We start from the raw sequence: 22,755 nt of genomic DNA on the forward strand, positions 1-22,755 counted from the left end.
AAGTTTCTTAAAGAGGTGATGTTGGAACTCAGTCTTAGAGAAAAGAGTTCCCCAGGGAACTTAGGTCATAGAGCATGATATATGTTCATGCTAAGTTGATACAGTTGTATTCAACTCTTTGCAACTCTATGTCCAGTAGGGCTCCTCTGTCTATGGGATTCTCCAGGCAAGAATACTGGAGTGGGTTGCTGTGCCCTCCTCCAGGGGACCTTCCCAATCCAGGGATTGAACCCATGTCTCTTATGTCTCCTGCATCAGCAGGCAGGTTCTTTACCACTGGTGCCACCTGGGAAGATCTAAAACTTGTGTGCTCTTGCATTGGCTGGGAATTGAACCAGGCCTCCCCCATGGCAGGTGAGAATTCTACCACTGAACCACTAATGGTTATACAATAGATATTCAGGACGTTGCAAATAAGGTTAAATATGAGACTTGCAAAATGTGAAAAACAACAGTGTGATTTGGTTCAATCTAAGCACTGCGCGTGCTCAGAATTCTGCAGGTAGTTTGGTAGCGCTGGATCAGTGAGAGCGGAAGACGAGCAACAAGGTGAAGAGGGCAAATATCAAATCAGAATCTTCTGTGGGAATTCAAGCTGGAACAGACTCAGGCTGGGGTTTTTAGGACTAGGATACCATTCAAATCACTAGGATTGCCTAAGTATTGAAAAATACTACTTAGTAAACTTTAAAATGCCAAAAGGAAATTTAAAACATTAAAAATTATATTCATAATTCTATCTGCTTAAAATTACAACTATTTTAAAATCTTGTTTCCTTCAATTTTACTTACACAGTTTCTTAATAAACATGTCACCTTAGAGCTCATTAACATTTGCACTCTTAACAATTACTTAACATTGACTGGTACATCTCATCACCTGTAATCACCGTATCTGTTATTTTGATGGCTGCAGAGCATTCCACTAGGTTCTTACCACTGACAACTCAACCAATTTCTCTTTGTCTGTCATGCAGGCAGTTTCCAGGCTTTCCTACGCCAATGGCATTTTTTATAAGTAGCTTCTATATGTATATTTTACCTTATGTTTTCCTTGAGGTAAATTCTAAAATTACCAGGCTACTGAGAATGAGTATCTTCATAACCTTTTGTTAGCCAGGGGGAACAGGGCTGGGTACTTACTGTTTTGCTCCAAGTAAGGCCTGTGGTGTGGTGTTCCTTGATGTATGCTTGAAGCTCGCTCCAAATGTTCAGATATGACTTCACCCAATCCACATGACGTAGATCACTTTGTCATAAAAGAGAGTGGAAGAGAGGGCTGTTAGGATCTAAAATAAAAATTTAACAACACTGGAAGGCACATGGCAATCTAATAACTAAAGCACCGGATGACTCTGGAGCAACGGTCTTTCTAGTCCAGTAACTGTGAACTGAGTCTGAAAAGAACCTCGGAAGGATATGGTCCAGGTCTGCCCTGAGAGAAGCCGAGTGCCCTGAGGTCTGGTGTGGAGCAGAGAGGCCCGCGGAGAGAGCATCCACCGAACCCAGTCAGCTCATTCTCGTGCCATCTCTCACGGGGAGATGAACACGGAGGGGAGATCATTTCTTTCTGTACTGCTTCTGATGCAAAATGAAAAACAATGTGTTTTCAGGCAGGAGAATGGTACTAAAAAGAAAAAAGGTCCTTTGGCTTGTTTTCGAATAATTTGTGGAATTATTCGATTGAAAGTGTAACCAAATTGGAGAATTCTGGACTGATAAGGAAAGTTGCTATAGTAAGAAAAATGATTTCCTACAAATAGGTAACACTCAACAGTTGTAAAGGGACAATCACTTAGATTACCTTAAGTTGATACTCATAATGACAATGAAAGCAAGGCAGGGCACGGCCAGTATTTTTATTCCTATTTTACTCAACCAAGAAGTGATAAAATACTTACCTTTTAAAACTAGATTAACATATAGGATTGGGAGAACTGTTAGAAACATTAAACTTATAATATAAACAGGCAAAAATAGTTGCATTTCCTTTGGATAATTTCCAACCACACATTTTTTTCTACTTTGAATAAAGTAGTGGTAAATGAGAAAATGATGAAATCTGTTACCAAAAATTTAATCACAAACCTGGGCCATTAATCTGAAGACAATATTGGAAGGAAATCTCTATTATTTTGCCTTTGTCAATAACGACTTGTCTCTGGATATATTTTGCTTTCCTTGAAAAGTTCTAAGTACCATGAGCATATTTAGAACTCCAGAGTATTAAGTCATGCCATTTAAGAAAAGGAAAATGGGGAAATGAACTCATAACTATCTGCCCCTCAAAAAGGAAAAACATGAGTGATTTTGTTCCACATTTTTAGATTTACTGACTACATTAATCAAATCTATGAAATATTTCATTGTCACTTCCTCTCAATTTTACAGTCAAAACCCCAAATCCACATGTTTATCTATTATATGGTCATTTAATTCATACATGTGCATATGTACATATGTATGCACAATACAGTCTGTAGGCATTCTAGAAAAAGCAGGTTGCACATTCAATATACTTATATTAAAAAGCTTAACACATGAAGTCCAAACCTGCACAGGCAAATTATTTTTCTTTTAACTATTACAGTATCATTTTAACTTGAAGAAAGTTCTAGCTAAACGTGTAGTAAGGAATAACAACATGGTCCCTTTTAACCCAAAGGCAGACTCTGTGCTTAGTTGTGTCCAATTCTTTGCAACCCCATGGACTGTAGCCCACCAGACTCCTCTGTCCATGGGGATTCTCCAGGCAAGAATACTGGAGTGGGTAGCCTTTCCCTTCTCCAGGGGATCTTCCCAAATCAGGGATCGAACCCAGGTCTCCCACATTGTAGGCGGATTCTTTACCATCTGTGCCACCAGGGAAGCCCGTGTCTAAGAGACAACAAATTGAGGAGGACTTCACTATACTTCAGGAGCTGACAACTCAGCCTCAGTTCCACTTCCCCTGGAAGAAGCTATGCGAGGGATGGGTGACTTTTAAAGATTATGACTCAGAAAAGTCTTACCTCTGGAAAGTCAAAATAATTAACTTGCTCTTTTCATTTATTGACAGAAGAGCTGAGCAGCCAGTCAAGCCAGCTGAAAAGGCTGCACAGATGCGAGTCCACTGCCCACAGCCCTTCTGTGTACACCACAAGGAAGCCCACCTTTATTCTCCTCCACCCACGGCTTGTCTGTCAGGCAGGCAGCCGTCAGCCTGCCACACTGGTGATACCTCATCAATGAGTCTGCAACACCCTGCAGCCCTCACTGAGCCCACACAAAGTGCAGGCACTGCTGACTTGGGTGTGCACATAAATGGGTGTGAGCAAGCGGCTGTGGAGCATTCTGCTTTGTTCAGGTTGGCACTCCTGGAAGCTCCGTGGTGACTTAGGACTGAATGCATTTCCCCAGCACACTACACAGTCTTCGAGTGGTCCATTAAGTTTAAATGCATTGTCCTTGATGCTGTCAGAAGTAGATTTTCTACCTAATAGCTGATCAAGAGGAACAAATGCTAGACTTTCTTTGTGTGTGCACAAAAAAGTGCAAACTCTTAACTCTCTTGGCTGTACAACACCTGGAGAATCACTCACACCATGGCCCCCAAGACACACTCAAAAGTAGGGACTGGAGGACAGGAGCTGATGAATGGAGATAAAAACAAAATGGCTTCCAAGGGTGATGTGCAAAAAGGCAGAGGCTCAGGAGGTGGCCAAGGCGTCCCGAATAGGCAGGTACAGGCGTGTGTCTGCATATCCCAAGAAGGGACTAGGTAAAGAGGTCTTTCATGTTAATGCTGACATACTTTTGCAACTTAAACTTGTTCTTTCCTGAACTGCTATTTTTATGTGGGCAGATTGTCTTGCATTTCTGATGCCTGTTCTCATTCATACTGCACAGTTCTGTAGTCTCTAACACAAAGTGGCAACATTTGGAGTTGTAGCACTGGGCACTCAACCACAGTTCTATGCGTGCAGGGAGTCTGTTACTGAGTATCAGAGCTTAAGTGAAGCTTCCTTAGGGTGGAAGAGACCTCAGGAGGGAAAAAAGGTGTGTAGAAGTCAGAAGTCTCTAGAGCTGCTCTTCCCAGAAGAGCTAACAGAATAACTAAACTCTATGAGAGGAGGAGAGTACTGTGGTTGCTTTTTGTCTTATTCTGTTTAGTATAATAGCTTTCCTGGGATATAACTCATATCCTAGGCAATTCACCCATACAATTCAATAGCTAAGTTTAAACTGTGCAATCATTACCACAGTCAGTTTTAAAACATTTTCATCACCTCCCAAAGAAACCCAATACTCATTAGCAGTTACTCTACCCTCAGATCAGATCAGATCAGATCAGATCAGTCGCTCAGTCTTGTCCGACTCTTTGCGACCCCATGAATCGCAGCATGCCAGGCCTCCCTGTCCATCACCAACTCCCGGAGTTCACTGAGACTCACATCCATCGAGTCAGCGATGCCATCCGACAACTGTTAATCTACTTTCTGTCTTTATGGATTTGCCAATTCTGGAATTTTATATAAATGGAATACAGTATGTGGTCTTTTGTGTCTGACTTCTTTCACGCAACATAGTGTTTTCAAGCCTCATCTATCAGTTCAGTTTAGTTCAGTTCAGTCGCTCAGCCGTGTCCGACTCTTTGCAACACCATGAATCGCAGCTCGCCAGGCCTCCCTGTCCATCACCAACTCCCGGAGTTCACTCAGACTCACGTCCATCGAGTCAGTGATGCCATCCAGCCATCTCATCCTCTGTCGTCCCCTTTTCCTCCTGCCCCAATCCCTCCCAGCATCAGAGTCTTTTCCAATGAGTCAACTCTTTGCATGAGGTGGCCAAAGTACTGGAGTTTCAGCTTCAGCATCAGTCCTTCCAAAGAAATCCCAGGGCTGATCTCCTTCAGAATGGACTGGTTGGATCTCCTTGCAGTCCAAGGGACTCACAATAGTCTTCTCCAACACCACAGTTCAAAAGCATCAATTCTTCAGCACTCAGCTTTCTTCACAGTCCAACTCTCACATCCATACATGACCACTGGAAAAACCATAGCCTTGACTAGACGGACCTTTGTCGGCAAAGTAATGTCTCTGCTTTTCAATATGCTATCTAGGTTGGTCATAACTTTCCTTCCAAGGAGTAAGCGTCTTTTAATTTCATGGCTGCAATCACCATCTGCAGTGATTTCGGAGCCCCCCAAAAATAAAGTCAGCCACTGTTTCCAGTGTTTCTCCATCTATTTCCCATGAAGTGATGGGACCAGATGCCATGATCTTCGTTTTCTGAATGTTGAGCTTTAAGCCAACTTTTTCACTCTCCTCTTTTACTTTCATCAAGAGGCTTTTTAGTTCCTCTTCACTTTCTGCCATAAGGGTTGTGTCATCTGCATATCTGAGGTTATTGATATTTCTCCCAGCAATCTTGATTCCAGCTTGTGCTTCTTCCAGCCCAGCACTTCTCATGATGTACTCCGCACAGAAGTTAAATAAGCAGGGTGACAATATACAGCCCTGACGTACTCCTTTTTCTATTTGGAACCAGTCTGTTGTTCCATGTCCAGTTCTAACTGTTGCTTCCTAACCTGCATACAGGTTTCTTAAGAGGCAGGTCAGGTGGTCTGGTATTCCCACCTCTTAAAGAATTTTTCACAGTTTATTGTGATCTACCCAGTCAAAGGTTTTGGCATAGTCAATAAAGCAGAAATAGATGTTTTTCTGGAACTCTCTTGCTTTTTCCATGATCCAGCGGATGTTGGCAATTTGATCTCTGCTTCCTCTGCCTTTTCTAAAACCAGCTTGAACATCTGGAAGTTCACGGTTCACATATTGCTGAAGCCTGGCCAGGAGAATTTTGAGCATTACTTTACTAGTATGTGAGATGAGTGCAATTGTGCGATAGTTTGAGCATTCTTTGGCATTGCTTTTCTTTGGGATTGGAATGAAAACTGACCTTTTCCAGTCCTGTGGCTGCTGCTGAGTTTTCCAAATTTGCTGGCATAGTGAGTGCAGCACTTTCACAGCATCATCTTTCAGGATTTGAAATAGCTCAACTGGAATTCCATCAGCTCCACTAGCTTTGTTCGTAGTGATGTTTTTTAAGGCCCACTTGACTTCACATTACGGGATGTCTGGCTCTAGGTGAGTGATCACACCACTGTGATTATCTTGGTTGTGAAGATCTTTTTTGTACAGTTCTTCTGTGTATTCTTGCAACCTCTTCTTAATATCTTTTGCTTCTGTTAGGTACATACCATTTCTGTCCTTTATTGAGCCCATCTTTGCATGAAATGTTCCCTTGGTATCTCTAATTTTCTTGAAGAGAGCTCTGCTGCTACTGCTGCTAAGTCGCTTCAGTCGTGTCCGACTCTGTGCGACCCCATAGGCGGTAGCCCACCAGGTTCCCACGTCCCTGGGATTCTCCAGGCAAGAACACTGGAGTGGGTTGCCATGTCCTTCTCCAGTGCATGAAAGTGAGAAGTGAAAGTGAAGTCACTCAGTCGTGTCTGACTCCTAGTGACCCCATGGACTGCAGCCCACCAGGCTCCTCCATCCATGGGATTTTCCAGGCAAGAGTACTGGAGTGGGGTGCCAGTCTTTCCCATTCTGTTGTTTTCCTCTATTTCTTTGCATTGATCACTGAGGAAGGCTTTCTTATCTCTTCTTGCTGTTCTTTGGAACTCTGCATTCAGATGCTTATATCTTTCCTTTTCTCCTCTGCTTTTCGCTTCTCTTCTTTTCACAGCTATTTGTAAGGCCTCCCAGACATCCATTTTGCCTTTTTACTTTTATTACTTTTACTACTTAATTTTTTAAATGGCTATACATTTTACTTATCTGTTCGTCAGCTGATGGACGTTTAGATTGTTTCCACATTTTGCCAACCTTAAATAATGCTGCTATGAAATCATGTACATGCTTTTGTGTGGACCTATGTTTTCATTTCTTTTGGAAATACATCTAGGAGTGGGATTGCTGAGTGTGACTGTTTCTTTTTTTTTTTTTGTAGTAAAAAGTATATTGGTACGTACTTCTTTTTTTTTTTTTTTTTAATTATTTACTTATTTATTTTGGCCATGCCAGGTCTTAATTGCGGCTTGTGGGATCTAGTTCCCTGACCAGGGATTGAACCTGGGCTTCCTGCACTGGGAGCACAAAATCTTAGCCACTGGACCACCAGGGAAACCCCAGTTGATATTTCTTTATATTTGTCCTCATTCAGTCCCATTTCCAATTCTAGCCCCCATCTGAGGCTCTCTAGGACCTGTTATTTGTGCTGGAGACTGCATGTCCTTTTAATCTCCAGGCAAAACCTGCTGATTCAGCCTCATCTGTGAACTTTCAACAGCTCTCCGAATGGCAGCTGTTCTTACTGATATCTCTGTCCACCAACTCACTTCATCTGAACGCAAACTCTGGTCTCCCTCTCACTGACCTAGTTTATTGTCACATCTCATTTCTGTTCCTCACTTCTAGTTCCTTTCCTGAAACTCCCTGTCTTCTCTCTGCTCATTCACCAACTCTATTTTGATCAATGGGCTTCCCTGCTGGCTCAGACGGTAAAAGAATCCACCTGCAATGCAGGAGACCAGGGTTCCATCTCTTGGTTGGGAAGATCCCCTAGAGGAGGAGATGGCAACTCACTCAGTATTCTTGTTTCGAGAATCTCACAGACAGAGGAGCCTGGCGGGCTACAGTCCAGGCGGTTGCAAAGAGTCAGACACTACTGAGTGACTCTCACTCACTCAGGTTTTGTCCATTTAGGGCTGGTCCGTCACAAATCATCACAGACCTCTCCTTATTGTGGTGATAGGTAACGGAGTGACATACATTCCTGCTGGGAGAGTTTATTCATTACCAGAGAATTGAGGCAAGACTTTCTAAAACACACATATTATCTGGATCATTGATTTCACTTTCTACTTTGCTTTACCTACACAGATGGGATTTTTCCTTAATGTTTATAGTCAATTAGCCTTTGAAAGGAATCAGTAGTGAACTATATGAAGTCTGGGGACAAATGTTTAACGAACAATCAATTGAAGATTTCGTCAGTAAAAGAAGGTACGTACCTGTGTTTGTAGTCCTTTAAGACCCTGTTAGTGTAAAAGGTGGCCGCGTCGTTCATCTCCTTGACATAAGGACCGGGTTTGGGGGACTGAGAGAAGAGGGCCATCACCCAAGCATAGAAAGAAAAAAAATAAAGGATAAGAAAGAAAATGCCTTAAAGAAGAAGAGAAGCAATGGAGATGTCAATGGAAAACTGGAGGCAAATTTTGTTCTGTAAGGATCGGTGAAACGCTTCCTGCATCTCAGAACACAAAGCCCTGAACTTCAAGTGGGGTTAAGAAAGAGCTGCTGTGTTCAGCCTGAAAGGAACCTTCCTTTCACGAAGGATGAAGGAGGCTGGAGGTGGCCACAAGTTTCCCCAAACACTCCAAAAACGCGACGAGGCACAGGGGCGACGTTCCAGCCGGACTCACCACGGCTATCCACCCAAGGGCGGGAATGCTTTCGCTGACAGCTGAGAGATGATTAAACATCGTACTCCCCCGGTTCCTCTCTCTGAAAGTCTGGATCTCCTGAATCTTTTCCGATATTGGTTTCAGAAGTGCAGCCACGTCGTTCTGTAAGCAAACATGGAGCACGGTTACTGGGGACCGACAGAAACGCAGTGCCTCCGTTCACGCTGACCTAAGCAGGAGGACTCAGCACTTGTCAGGGGCTTTCAGAAGAGAGCGGGTTTTTTTCCCCTTATGGCCATACTGTATTTTCACTGTCTGAAGTATGAAAATTGCATGGATTTCTTATATTGTTAATGCTGCTTCCATAGGCATGGGGAAAAAAATCCAGCAGTACAGTATGGCCCCTGTTTTTTTTTTTTTCTTTTCAAATAATTTTTATATGAGGTTACATTGGTGAAGCTATATTTGATTGAGAGTGGATTTTATTTTTTTATTTATTTTTTAAAATTTTATTTTATTTAACTTTACAATATTGTATTGGTTTTGCCATATATCAAAATGAATCTGCCACAGGTATACAAGTGTTCCCCATCCTGAACCCTCCTCCCTCCTCCCTCCCCAGGCCCCTGTTTTGAAGACTTCTGAATGCAACCCAGTGAAATTGAGTGCAGATCAAGTTATATTTTCTAATGGAACACATAGATATATCATCTGATGGAATGATCAGAATAATACACACCTAAAATCGGCTAGGTAGAGGTTAGTAAACGGATATCTTCCTATTCCTGTGACATGAGGGAGGGAGAGTCCTTGAAATGAAATGACATGAGGGAGAGTCCTTGGTTTTTACCATAATTATGATAACCCATGCAAAAAAAGTGGAACTCTTTCACTGAGGTTCTTTGTAAGAAGGTGATGGCTTAGAATATTTATGTTGGGTTGGCCTCAAAGCCTGTAAGATGTTATGGAAAAAACCCAAAGGAACTTTTTGGCCAACCCAGTAAGTGATCTCCAAGGTTTCTGCCAGTTTAAAAGTCTCTGATTGACAAGATTCACCGACCAGGTCTTTCCTATCACGGATATATAAACGCAAGCAAAACACTTTCTAATTGAGATCTGCAGGTGAACAGAGGAATGTTTTCCTTTGGGAGAAACAGAAACACAGGGAAAGAAAGCAAAGTGTTCTTAAAGTTCTCAGTGGACTTTTATTTTTTCTGTTTTATTGAGAAATAATTTACCTACATCATTGTATAAGTTTAAGGTGTAAATACATGCAAATCAAACCAGTGGAGTGGTTTGATTTACATATACTGTGAAGTTATTACCACAATAGGTTTAGTTAATCAATATCTACCATCTGATATAGATACAATAAAAAGAAAAGGAAAAAAACGTTTATCCCTGTGATGAGAACTCTGAGGATCTGTTCTCTTAACAACTTTCCTACAGATCACACAGCAGTGTTAACTATAGTCATCATGCTGTAATTCATCCTAGTATTTATTTGTAACTGGAGGTTTATACCTTATTACTATCTTCCTCTGACCCCCCACCCCCGCCCATAGCCCCTACTTCTGGTAACCACAAATCTTTTTTTTTTTTTTCTGTGAGTCTGGTGGGTTTTTGTTTGTTTGTTTAGATTCCACATGTAAGACAGATCACACAGGATTTCTTTCTCAGACTTATTTCACGTAACATGATGCCTTCAAAGTCAGTAGACTTTTAAAATTCTTCCATATTGAAGAAGGTGGAAAAGAAAGGTTGCTTCAAAAGCAAGCCAGGTCTTGTGGAAAATTCATGAATACCTTCCTACCTTCTTACTTTCCCTTCCTGGCCATTATGAAGGAAAGGTCTTAAGAGATTTGAGGAAGACCCTGAACCAGGGTTGTTATGAGCTGTACTGTGTCCTTCCCAAATTCAAAATGTTGAAGTCCTAATCCCTGGAACCTCAGAATGTGACTGTATTAGGAGGTAGGATCTTTAAAGAGGTACTTAAGTTAAAACTGAGGTCATTAGTGTGGACCCTAAACCAATCTGACAGGTGTCCTTATAAGAAGAGGAGACGAGGAGGCAGAGACTCAAAAGGGAAGATCATGTGATGACACAGAGAGAAGACGGCCATCCATAAGTCAAGGAGAGGCTTCAGAAGAAGCCAGCCCTGCCGACACCTTAATCTTGGACTACGAATCTCCAGAATTGTGACAACACACCTCTATTTGTTTAAGCCATCCAGTCTGCAGTACTTTGTTCTGGCAACACTGGCAAACTAAGGCAAGGATGTAATCACAGTATAGGTTTCCCAGGCGGCTCAGTGGTAAAGAATCCCCTGCCAAGGCAGGAGACTCGGGTTCAATCCCTGGGCCAGGAAGATCTCCTGGAGGAGGAAATTGCTACCCACTCTAGTATTCCTGCTCGGAGAATCCTATGGACAGAGGAGTCTGAAGGTCTACAGTCCACCGGGTACGACTGAGCGATGGAGCACACACACAGTGACAATACAGGAAAAGCAAACAAACACCCCAAACCCTCAATAAACAGACAAATAAAACCTCGAAACCATCCCTGCCCCAAACACAGCTCTTCCACGTTTCTTGGCTAATGACAGCCAAAGTCAGGTTGAAATGCTCTTCCTAGAATTTCACTCTTTAGAAGGCAAACATTTCCCTCTTTGAGAGACTTTTTTTTTTTTTAGTCCAAATTCAACACCCAATCAAAGGTGTGTTATACAGGTTTCCCCAGAAGGCAGTTGATTTTTAATTATGGGAACACCAGTAGAAAGCATCCTAATTTTCTCCCATGATTTGCTCAGCCATGATGCTCTTGATGCAATGACATTTTTGAGAAAGGCCAGAATATTTGAATTGTTAGTGATAGCTGGCCTATTGCCCCAAGAGGAAAAAGAACCAGAAACTGTGTATTTACAATGTTAGCTAGATTTATTAAGGCCATCCTTGTTTATCTCTAACTTCCCAAGAACAAACTCTAAAGTCTGAGGAGACAGTATTCTGGAAGATATTTTATATTGGTTATCTGATGAAAGCACCATAAAGATTGAGAAAGTTTTCTTTTGCCTTAGTTTGGCAAATTGCGTGAAGAACTGTCCTCAATAAAAAAAAAAAAAAAAAAAGCAATGCTGAGACAACTAAGCACAACGGCTACTTGCAAAACCCTAATAAACAGTACAGCTTTTATTCTGTGCCAATAGATTTCTCATGCGCTTTAAAGGAGGCTTACATTTTCCAGATCATCCTGAACTTTCACAGCTGGAATCAAAAACACAGAGAGAACATTCGAGTTATGGTGTGATTTCCATCAAGGCTGATCCTGTGGGATATCAGTGGGAAAGCGAATGGTGGGAGGGGGGAGGGGAGCTGTTAGAAGAACTCCCACCTGTTTATGCGTCAAGCACATGAGCTTCCCTGGTGGTGCAGTGGTAAAGAATCCACCTGCCAATGCAGGAGACTCAAGAAATGTGGGTTCAAGCCCTGGGTTGGAAGGATCCCCTGGAGTAAGAAATGGCAACCCACTCTGGAATTCTTCCCTGGAAAATTCCATGGACAGTAGTTGGGCTACAGTCCATAGGGTCACAAAAGAGTTGGACATGACTGAGCACACACACACACATACTCAATACTTAGAGTTTGAATTGCACTGAGGTCAGTCACCTCTATATCAAGGCTTTCCACTGATAGATTATTTTAGAGGCATCTGTTTTGTTTTTGTTTTTTTTTCCCCCCAATGGAATGCATTGGTGCTGGCTTTTCAGACAGAGCTAGAAGCTAGTGCGCTTTGGAATGACTTTATTTTTATCTACTTATTTAGACAAGTAGCCACGGACCTTAGCCATGGCACCTGGGATCTCTGTCATATCACGCAGGATCTTTCATGGTGGTGCACGGATTCTCTGGTTGGTGGTATGCAGGCTCAGCTGCTCTGCGGAATGTGGGATCTTGGTTCCCACACCAGGAATCGAACCTTTGGACCACCAGGGAAGTGCCTGGAATGACTGTAAATTGGCCAGTTTTACATGTCTCACCCAGATTACTTTCTAAAAAACTTATCACTCAAGTTTTTTTTTTTTTAATTCCAAGAGAAACTTCCCTAAAGGAAAATTATTTTTCAAGACTTATGTGAAAATTAGCCAAAAAAATCTCCCTTTCCCTTCTCCAGGTTTCTGTGGTTTGAACAGAAGGTCAAAATGGCCAAACCGGAGAAGATGCATGTGCAAACTGCAAGTTTCAGCGAGTGTTTTTCCAAGGGCTGTCTTAGCTTGATGGGACTGTACTTGGGAGAGTATTTAAGGACTCCATGTCTTTATGACCCTAGTTTCTAAATGCTTTAAAGTTGAAGAATTGAGACCCATTATCAGATTCATCTCAGTTTAGCTCCAGAAATAATTGTTTTGCAGAAAGTAAAACTAAAGAGCTTTATCAGCGAGCTTTGTAGAAACTTTACCCAAAAAGGAAAACCAAATTCCCACTCATGCTGTTTTGTAAGGGAGGGAACAAACTCTGGGAGTTTGACCTTAAAGATGTGCCATTGAGTAAAACAAAATAAGCTTGTTATTTCTGGAATCCATGGTTCTTGTGTAGTTCTATGTCAGGTAGAAAATGGATCAATCTGCTGTTATTTCTTTTAAAATAATTTCTTTTCTTGATTATCCTCTTTATGTGAAAATTGGAGAATAAAGATGGATAAACATAAGTAAACAATGTTGTTGTTGTTCAGCTACCCAGTCAAGTCCGACTCTTTGTAACCCCATGGACTGCAGCACACCAGGCCTCCCTATCCCTCACCATCTTCCAAAGTTTGCCCAAGTTCATGTCCATTGCATCGCTGACGCCCTCTTCTCCTTCCACCCTAAGTAAACAATAAACACCCCTAAATCCACCACAAGGAGAAAAACACTGCTAAATGTTTATTTTTTTTCTTGTCGATATAATTACTAGAGATATCTTCAAAAATAGCAATGCCTTCTTTGTAAATAATGGCTATTGAGACCATAAGGAATAGTCTTGAGTTGAATTTAAGAGGTTTAATTAAAACAAGCAGGCACAAAAAACAGATAAAAATCCACCCATATATTGGCAAGTTCTGTGAAACTATCATTTTTAGAAAGGATATTTTAAATATAAATGCTACGGAGATATTACTGTTACAACTCAGGCAAATTTAACAGCATTAAAGTAAAAATTGGACTTTTTAAATATTTGAATCCCACCAATGTTAAAAAATCCTAAGAAAGCTCATATTAAGCAGTACATCTTAGCCAACCATACTACCAAATATCAATCACGATTACTTTGTCTTAGGTGTTTTTGTATCAACAAATTTTACCAGTTGATTCCACTTGAGTACACATGAGTATATTACACAGAAAACATAGAAAGATACTCATCAAAGTGTTAACACAGGATTTTCATTCAATTTGATTGCCTAATCCATACATACTAAATTTTCTAATTAAGTATGTGCACTTCTTTTGTAATGAATGGAAAAGTTTTAAAGCATATTAACCAGTTTTGTACCTTTAATGGTGCAAAAAAATTTATATATAGGTCTATTAAATTTATAGATACAAAAATATTAAGACTTTCACCATTAGGGAAGTAGCTTCAGGAAAATATGTTCAGAAATTATTAGAATAAATTATTCAGATGAAGAAGAATAGTTAACATTTTCTCAGGCAAAGGTTATCCAAATCAGCAACAGTGTTTACATCTAAAATATATCATTTGGGCACATCCTAATAAATGGAGCAATTGTTTTCACCATTTTAAGTCAAAAGCAATTTTTTTTAAAAATCAGAAGTGTTAATTTGCATTAACTTGCTTTGTAGATATTTCTCTAGACTAATTTCCCTTCATTGTTCCTCTAATTTAGAAATTTCCACTGTCCAGGAATATTTTGGAGGTTTCAGAATATCCTCATGATCATACTTTCAGAAACATCTGCACATTTAAGACAACTTGAAAATTAAAGACATCTGCAAAACTGTCACAGAAGTCAATCTAAATAAATTAAACCAACTGAGCTCCATGGATGTACATGATACTATGGTAGCTGCCATTATATTGCATTATAACAAATTCCTTGGAAAATATTTTTATATGTCCTTAAGAATTTATATTCCCTATGTGTCTTATTTTATGACTGTTAAACTCTTAAACTGACTGGTTCAAAGTTGGGAAAGGAGTATGACAAGCTTGTATATTGTCACTCTGCTTATTTAACTTACATGCAGAGTATATCATGTGAAATGCCAGACTGGATCAATCACACACTGGAATCAAGATTGCCAGCAAATATATCAACAACTTCAGATATGCAGATGATACCACAGAAAGTGAAGAGGAACTAAAGATCCTCCTGGTGAGGGTGAAAGAGGAAAAGCAAAAAAGCTGGCTTAAAATTAAACATTAAAAAAATTAAGATCATGGCATCCGGTCCCATCACTTCATGGCAACTAGAAAGGGAAAAAGTGGAAGCAATGAGGGATTTTATTTTCTTGGGCTCCAAAATCACTGCAGATGGTGATTACAGCCATGAAATTAAAAGACGCTTATTCCTTGAGAGGAAAGCTATGACAAACCTACACAGTGTATTAAAAAGTAGAGACATCACTTTGCTAACAAAGGTGCGTATAGTCAAAGCTATGGTTTTCCCAGTAGTCATGTACAGACGTGAGAATTGGACCAAAAAGGAGGCTGAGCACCGAACAATTGATGCTTTCGAATTGTGGAGCTGGAAAAGACTCTTCAGAGTCCCTTGGATTGCAAGGAGATCAAACCAGTCAATCCTAAAGGAAATCAACCCTGAATATTCACTGGAAGGACTGATGCTGAAGCTGAAGCTCCAATACTTTGGCTACCTGATGGGAAGAGCCAACTCATTGGAAAAGACCGTGATGCTGGGAAAGAGTGAGGGCAAAAGGAGAAGGGAGCAGCAGAGGATGAAGTGGTTATATAACATCACCAACTCGATGGACATGAATTTGAGCAAACTTCAGGAGACAGTGAAGGACAGGACAGCCTGGCAGGCTGCAGTCCATGGGGTCAGAGAGTTGGACATAACTTAGCAACTGAACAACCACAACAACAAAACACTTAAAAATATACTCAAGAATTCCAAAGGCTTTTTTGCTTTTATTCCTTAAAAATCCTTCTTAAAGAATCAAATTCTGCCATTTGCAACAATAAATGGACCTGGAGGGTATTATGCTTAGAGAAATAATTCAGACAAAGAAAGACAAATACTATATGTTTTCACATACATATGGAATCTAAAAAATTTAAAAATAAATGAATATAACAAAACAAAAACTGACTCATAGACACAGAGAACAAACTGGTTACTTGGGGAAGAGAGGTGGGAGAAAGAGCAAAATGGGGAAGGGAATTAAGAAATACAAACTATTAGGTTTAAAATAAACAGGATACATGCATGTAATGTATAGCACTGGGAATACAGCCAGTATTTTATAATAACTTGAAATGGATTTTAATCTATAAAAATATTGAATCACTATGTTGAATACTGAATATAACATTGTAAGTCAATTATAATTCAAATAAAATTTTTTTGGCTGCACTCTGTGGCATGTGGGATCTTAGTTCCCTGACCAGGGACTGAACCCACATCCCCTGCATCGGAAGGGGGAGTCTTAACTCCTGGAAGCTGGAGAAGTCCCCCACTATACTTCAATTAAAAACAAGTCTTCTTAAAGAGTAAAACGAATGAACTATGTTTGAAAATGAATTGCATTGCCCTGATACCTATGAGAGAAGCTTCCAGTATGCATAAACTCCTACTTAAATTTTTTATACAAATCTATCAACAACCCCTTATACTCATCAGCACATCCTCCCCCAGTAATAATATCTGAGAAATAAACTATTTCAGACATACAGGAAAACATAGAAAATAATGACAGGCACCTCTGTATATGAAAAATAATTTAATATTTCATTGGGGCCAAGGATCATCTCTGATATCCCTTTACTGACATTTCCAAAAAACAGCTGGAAATGCAGAGGTCTGGAGCACAGGACAGATATCTCTTCAGAAAGAACCTCAGGGGTAGCACTGAAGCTTGATGCCAAATTGTTGTACTTTCTTATAAAGGTAGAATAGTTGCAAATCAGGCATTTTTAGTGTAATTTTTTTCTGCCAAAGCATTTAGCAAACCACAGGCTAAAGAGCCTTTTCTAAAGTAATTTTTTTACTTTTCAGACAACTTACACTGTTGCTTATCAATATACTTTAACTTTTCAGAATCATTCAAAGCCTTTTTTAGGGTTTTGGAGCCACTAACCCAACGAACAATGTATGTTTGTCAGTTCGAACTTCCTGTTTTTTTATTTTTCTTTGTCACTGTTCACAAGTGTGAACCTGATTTCTCATTATTTTTAATTTTTGTCCTAGACTATCGTAGGAAGCCCTCACTCTGAAACTTACATTTTATTATCAGAACAAGAACACAGTTTTGCTGACATGATACATAGGCTGCTATTTTCTCCAAGCTTTCAATGTGTCACCTGTCTCAGAAGGGTAGGTATGTGATACAAAAAGTCAAGTTCAATGGAAATCTAAAAGTTTATACAGTGATTCACAATAATTTGTGTCCTTATAATATCTCATCAATTCTTCTGCACTCAGCTTTCTTTATAGTCCAACTCTCACATCCATACATGACTACTGGAAAAACCATAGCCTTGACTAGACGGACCTTTGTTGACAGAGTAATGTCTCTGCTTTTTAATATGCTGTCTAGGTTGGTCATAACTTTCCTTCCAAGGAGTAAGCATCTTTTAATTTCATGGCTGCAATCACCATCTGCAGTGATTTTGGAGCCCAGAAAAATAAAGTCAGCCACTGTTTCCCCTGCTTCCCCATCGATTTGCCATGAAGTGATGGGACCGGATGCCCTGATCTTTGTTTTCTGAATGTTGAGCTTTAAGCCAACTTTTTCACTCTCCTCTTTCACTTTCATCCAGAGGCTCTTTTGTTCCCCTTCATTTTCTGCCATAAGGGTGGTGTCATCTGCATATCTGAAAGTGAAGTCGCTCAGTCGTGTCTGACTCTTTGCGACCCCATGGACTGTAGCCTACCAGGTTCCTCTGTCCATGGGATTTTCCAGGCAAGAGTACTGGAGTGGATTGCCATTTCCTTCTCCAGGGGATCTTCCCGAACCAGGGATCAAACCTGGGTCTCCCACATTGTAGACAGACGCTTTACCGTCTGAGCCAGGTTATTGACATTTCTCCCAGCAATCTTGATTCCAGCTTGTGCTTCCTCCAGCCCAGCGTTTCTCATGATGTACTCTGCAGAGAAGTTAAATAAGCAGGGTGACAATATACAGCCTTGGCGTACTCCTTTTCCTATTTGGAACCAGTTTGTTGTTCCATGTCCAGTTCTAACTGTTGCTTCCTAACCTGCATACAGGTTTCTCAAAAGGTAGGTCAGGTGGTCTGGTATTCCCACCTCTTAAAGAAGTTTCCACAGTTTATTGTGATCCACACAGTCAAAGGCTTTGGCATAGTCAACAAAGCAGAAATAGATGTTTTTCTGGAACTCTCTTGCTTTTTCCATGATCCAGCGGATGTTGGCTATTTGATCTCTGGTTCCTCTGCCTTTTCTAAAACCAACTTGAACATCTGGGAGTTCACGGTTCACATATTGCCAAAGCCTGGCTTGGAGAATTTTGAGCATTACTTTACTAGCGTGTAAGATGAGTGCAATTGTGTGGTAGTTTGAGCATTCTTTGGCATTGCCGTTCTTTGGGATTGGAATGAAAACTGACCTTTTCCAGTCCTGTGGCCGCTGCTGAGTTTTCCAAATTTGCTGGCATAGTGAGTGCAGCACTTTCACAGCATCATCTTTTAGGATTTGAAATAGCTCAACTGGAATTCCATCACCTCCACTAGCTTTGTTCATAGTGATGCTTTTTAAGGCCCACTTGACTTCACATTCTAGGATGCCTGGCTCTAGGTGAGTGATCACACCATAAAGAAAGCTGAGTGCAGAACTGATGCCTTTTAACTGTGGTGTTGGAGAAGACTCTTGAGAGTCCCTTAGACTGCAAGGAGATCCAACCAGTCCATCCTAAAGGAAACCAGTCCTGGGTGTTCATTGGAAGGACTGATGTTGAAGCTGAAACTCCAATATTTTGGCCACCTGATGAGAAGAGCTGACTCATTTGAAAAGACCCTGATGTTGGGAAAGACTGAGGGCAGGAGGAGAAGGGGACGACAGAGGATGAGATGGTTGGATGGCATCACCGACTCAATGGACATGAGTTGGGGTAAACTCCAGGACTTGGTGATGGACAGGGAGGCTTGGCATACTGTGGTTCATGGGGTCGCAAAGAGTCGGACACGACTGAAAGACTGAACTGACTATCTCATCTCCTGAATCTTGCTGCAACAGCAGTCAGAAGATGATAAAAACGAACAAACTTAACCTTAGCTGTTCTTCATATTGAGATTTATAATTTTCATTATATAGGTTCTGATAGGAAGAGTCTTTCCCTGATAATACAGAAAGATGATAGTCCAGTTACAGAAAACACGTCTTTTCCATTCATGGATTGTTGTGCTGCTAACAACTGTGTGTGAGGCACATATGAAGCTCTAGTGCCTCTCTTCTGTATAACTGGACTTGACAAAATGCGTTCTGAGAAAATGCTGGAGTCATGGCAGGTACATGGGATTAGCTGGATTATTTGAGATCCAGGAAGGAAGCCGTGGTCAATAAAGGGCAATGATGAATAAAGACATACAAAATCATGGCAGAGAGAAACCAGAAGCGAAAATTAAGTTGAAAATCAAAAGCTTAACCTGGTTACCCACAATAAGCATAAGAGAGTAGACTGGATGGTTGAGAAGAATCTCATCTTGTACTTTGTCATTGTTTCAACTTATTTTATGGACCTAGCCGAAAAGACACCAACATTTTCCCTCTCTGGGTAGGTACTGTCTGGCTTCTGACAATGATGAATTTTATAATCACCTATAATTTTACTTTACGGGATTCTGAACATTAAAGCTGAAAAGCAATCTCACTGTGCTTTACCTGAACACACAGGACTTCACTAACAATTTCTAAAATTGGAGAGAATTGCCAAAAGCATTCAAATTTACCAGCTTTATAAGTCTTAAAAATAATATATCAGAAACTAGTTCTCTGAGATGGAAAAAAATCCAAATTGCTATACATTTTAAAAATTAAAGCATATTTGATGTACAATGTTGTGTTAGTTCATGGTATACAGCAAAGTGATTCAGTTATACATATATATTAGCTTTCATACTTTTTCATTGTAGGTTATTGTAAGATATTGAATATAGTTCCCTGTACTGTATTTACTATACAGTAAGACCTTGTTGTTTATCTATTTTGTATATAGTAGTTTGTGTCTGCTAATCCCAAACTCTTAATTTATCTCCCCTCTTTCCCAAAGTACTATAAATTTTTTTCTACCAATGTTTGTGGAGTATGGACTCTATGCCACTCATCATATTGATTGGTTTTCCCTAGTTCTGTCTGCTTTCTAATGATAAATCTCAGTTTAAACCACCAATGTCATCATCTGAAGGATCCCTGCACAGTCAGCTGCATTTCCTGGGTCATTGTTGTTCCCCTGGATAAACAGGCCCATGGTAAAGGGAGAGTTAGATCTTTCCTTTGAGATTCATTTGTGCAGGACATGGCTGAGATGACGTAAATCTTTAGTTTCCAGTTCAGTCTCAGGAGGTGCAAAAAATTGCAATAGCTGCTCTATGTCTTAAGACATCTCGCAAGGTGGATTTACCAATAATTGTACCAAGCTACTAATACAGACACAGGACTTGCCAGGGGGCACTAGTAGTAAAGAACCACCTGCCAATACAGGAGACACAAAAGATGAGGGTTCAATCCCCGGGTCAGGAGTATACCCTGGAGAAGGAACAGCAACCCACTCCAATATTCTTGCCTGGAGAATCCCACAAACAGAGGAGCCTGGTGGGCTACAGTCCATAGGGTCACACAGAGTCAGACCTGACTGAAGTGACTTAGCACGCACTGATACAGCACTCTAATCATCCTTAATCAGAAATCAGCTTCCTCTCTCCTTTTAAAAAAAGGCTGTTGAAACTCTTCAAGTTGTACACTTAATTTATTTTTCGGGCATGTGGTATGCGGGATCTTAGTTCCCCAACCAGGGATTGAACCTGAGCCTCTTGCGTTGGAAGCACAGTCTTAACCACGGGTCCACTGAGGACGTCCCTCGGCTTTCTCTGTTAAGGTTAGTAGAATCTTTGTCCGATTCTACTGATTGCTGTTCTCAAGAGCCATGCTTCCCACAGTGCATCCCACAGAGCCCCAGTTCCAGTTTGGTGAACAGCTCAACACAAACAGGGCGTCCTGGTCGATGGAGTTTGAGAGGACTCCGCACACAGCATCTGCCTTTTGGCGAGTCCGGACCCACCTCACAACACTAATGGAGTCACTGAAGAAGCGCATTTATCTCGTTTACCTTGATGTTTCTCAAGCTTCTTAGCTCACAGAACGTTTTGTTCCACCCACCCGTCTCCCTCCGTTTTGCAGGGAACTGGTTTTCTGTAGAACAGCCTCCAGGAAAGGGTGGCGGCGGAAGCCTGTGAAGCGGCTTCAGAGTCACCGGGCTCCGCCGGGCTGCTCACCGTGCGTGCGCGTTTGTCCTCTCGGTTACGCTGGTTCATTACCATGGAAACACTTTCAGGGCCATTTAATGGAGGCAAAGAAGTCTCTTCGCTCGCATTTCTAACACACACACACACACATACACAGGCTGTTTTCAGGAGCTATAATCGTCTCTGAGAGGACTGCTGGCATGACCCTCCCCACTCTGCACCGAGAGTCTACCTCCTCTTGCAGCTTCACAGTCAGTCGTTTTTTGGTCAGCCCTGCCCCCACTTCCAATCACCACTGGCAGTCAGAATCTCTTTCCTCTCCTTTTTCCTCATCTTTTTTCTCTCTTCTTGCTCACACTGAACCTTGTGTTCGGAAAGGCAGACCATTTAGAAACAACACCCCTGCATCACAGTATTCCTTCTACAGAGCAAACTGAGGGCTAATGACATTTGCTTGCCCTTCGTCTTCAAGTCTTGACCTATCTTTTCCTATGTGCAGCCCCATGGCCATGCGATGCTTTTTTGTTACCCAGGAGAGATTTCTGGCTCCTTCCAAGTCCAGAGGACTCCCATAGCTTCTCCTGACATTAAGTCTCCCTCATGCCACAGATCACATACACTCGAAATCCTATCAGTGCCGGAGGATGGCTGTGTTTGGTTTCTCACACTGACCCCGAAGGGAAAGTGTGGCTAACGCCATGTGTGAAGCTACCCCCCAAGAAACAAAAAACGTGATGTACATCCAGAATTCTATGAGGCACATGCAAGAAGACCATTTTTGATCTTTGGCTCAGCTCTTTAGATAGAAAGCCTACAGCTCTTGACTGTAATAAAGTGGAGATGATTGTGTTCACACCTCTAAAGATACGTCTAAAGACTGCTACCTGTTGGTCCATTTATTTCTTCATTTATTTAACAAATATATACTGAGCACCATATCTATGTGCCAGGGCTGGAGAGAAGATGGAGCAGAGTGGTAACAAGATAAGCTCTCTTATGTCCCTGTCCTCTTTTGTCCAAGTAGCGTGGGGAGTGGATTAGTCAGAATTTTCCATAGAAGCAGCACCAGTAGGATGTGACTACATACAGAGTTTTATAAGGAACTGGCTCATGGGATTATGGAGGCTGTCAAGTCCCAAGATCTGCAGAGTGAGTCAGCAAACTGGAGACCCAGGAGGCATGATGGCTTAAGTTTTCCCATCTGAAGCAGAGTTGGGACCCAGCACACTGATGTTCAGTTTGAGTCCAAACACAGAAAAAGCTGATAGCCCCAGTTTGAAGGCAGTCAGGCAGGAGGAATTCTCCCTTACTCAGGGGAGGCTCAGCCTTTTTGTTCTATTCAGGCCTTCAGCCCATCGGATGGGGCCCACGCACGACTGTGCTTTGTCTAGTCTACTGATTTAAATGTTAATCTCATCCAAAAAGCATCCTCACAGAAAAGTCCAGAATAATGTCTGCCCAAATATCTGGGCATCCCATGGCCCGGTCAAGCTGACGTATAAGATGTGTCACTGGGGGAAGACAGACAGTAAACGTAATGAATGAATAAATTATATGGTATGTTAGCTGCTAAAAGTCATAGGGAAGAAAATAGAGTCAAAAGAAGGGAATCAGATATATGTCGGGGATGGGTTTCAGTTTACAATAGGGCCA

At 41.2% G+C, this 22,755-nt stretch overlaps 1 protein-coding gene across 2 annotated transcripts in view; it reads right to left on the reverse strand.

The window, feature by feature from the left end:
- CAP2 (cyclase associated actin cytoskeleton regulatory protein 2) overlaps positions 1-22,755 on the reverse strand; it is a 143,632-nt gene that overhangs the window by 39,440 nt on the left and 81,437 nt on the right. For both annotated transcript variants that reach the window (XM_086370169.1, XM_086370168.1), the window contains exons 5-7: positions 8,468-8,611; positions 8,057-8,142; positions 1,144-1,249 (exon numbers count right to left, since the gene is read on the reverse strand). In XM_086370169.1, coding sequence (XP_086226295.1) covers positions 1,144-1,249; positions 8,057-8,142; positions 8,468-8,611 — 336 coding nt within the window. The remainder of the gene's footprint in view (positions 1-1,143; positions 1,250-8,056; positions 8,143-8,467; positions 8,612-22,755) is intronic.

Source organism: Bos grunniens, chromosome 23, assembly GCF_055505025.1.
Source record: "Bos grunniens cultivar Pamir isolate PY7600 chromosome 23, Bosgru_T2T1.0, whole genome shotgun sequence".
In the NCBI taxonomy this organism is placed as follows: Eukaryota; Metazoa; Chordata; class Mammalia; order Artiodactyla; family Bovidae; genus Bos; species Bos grunniens.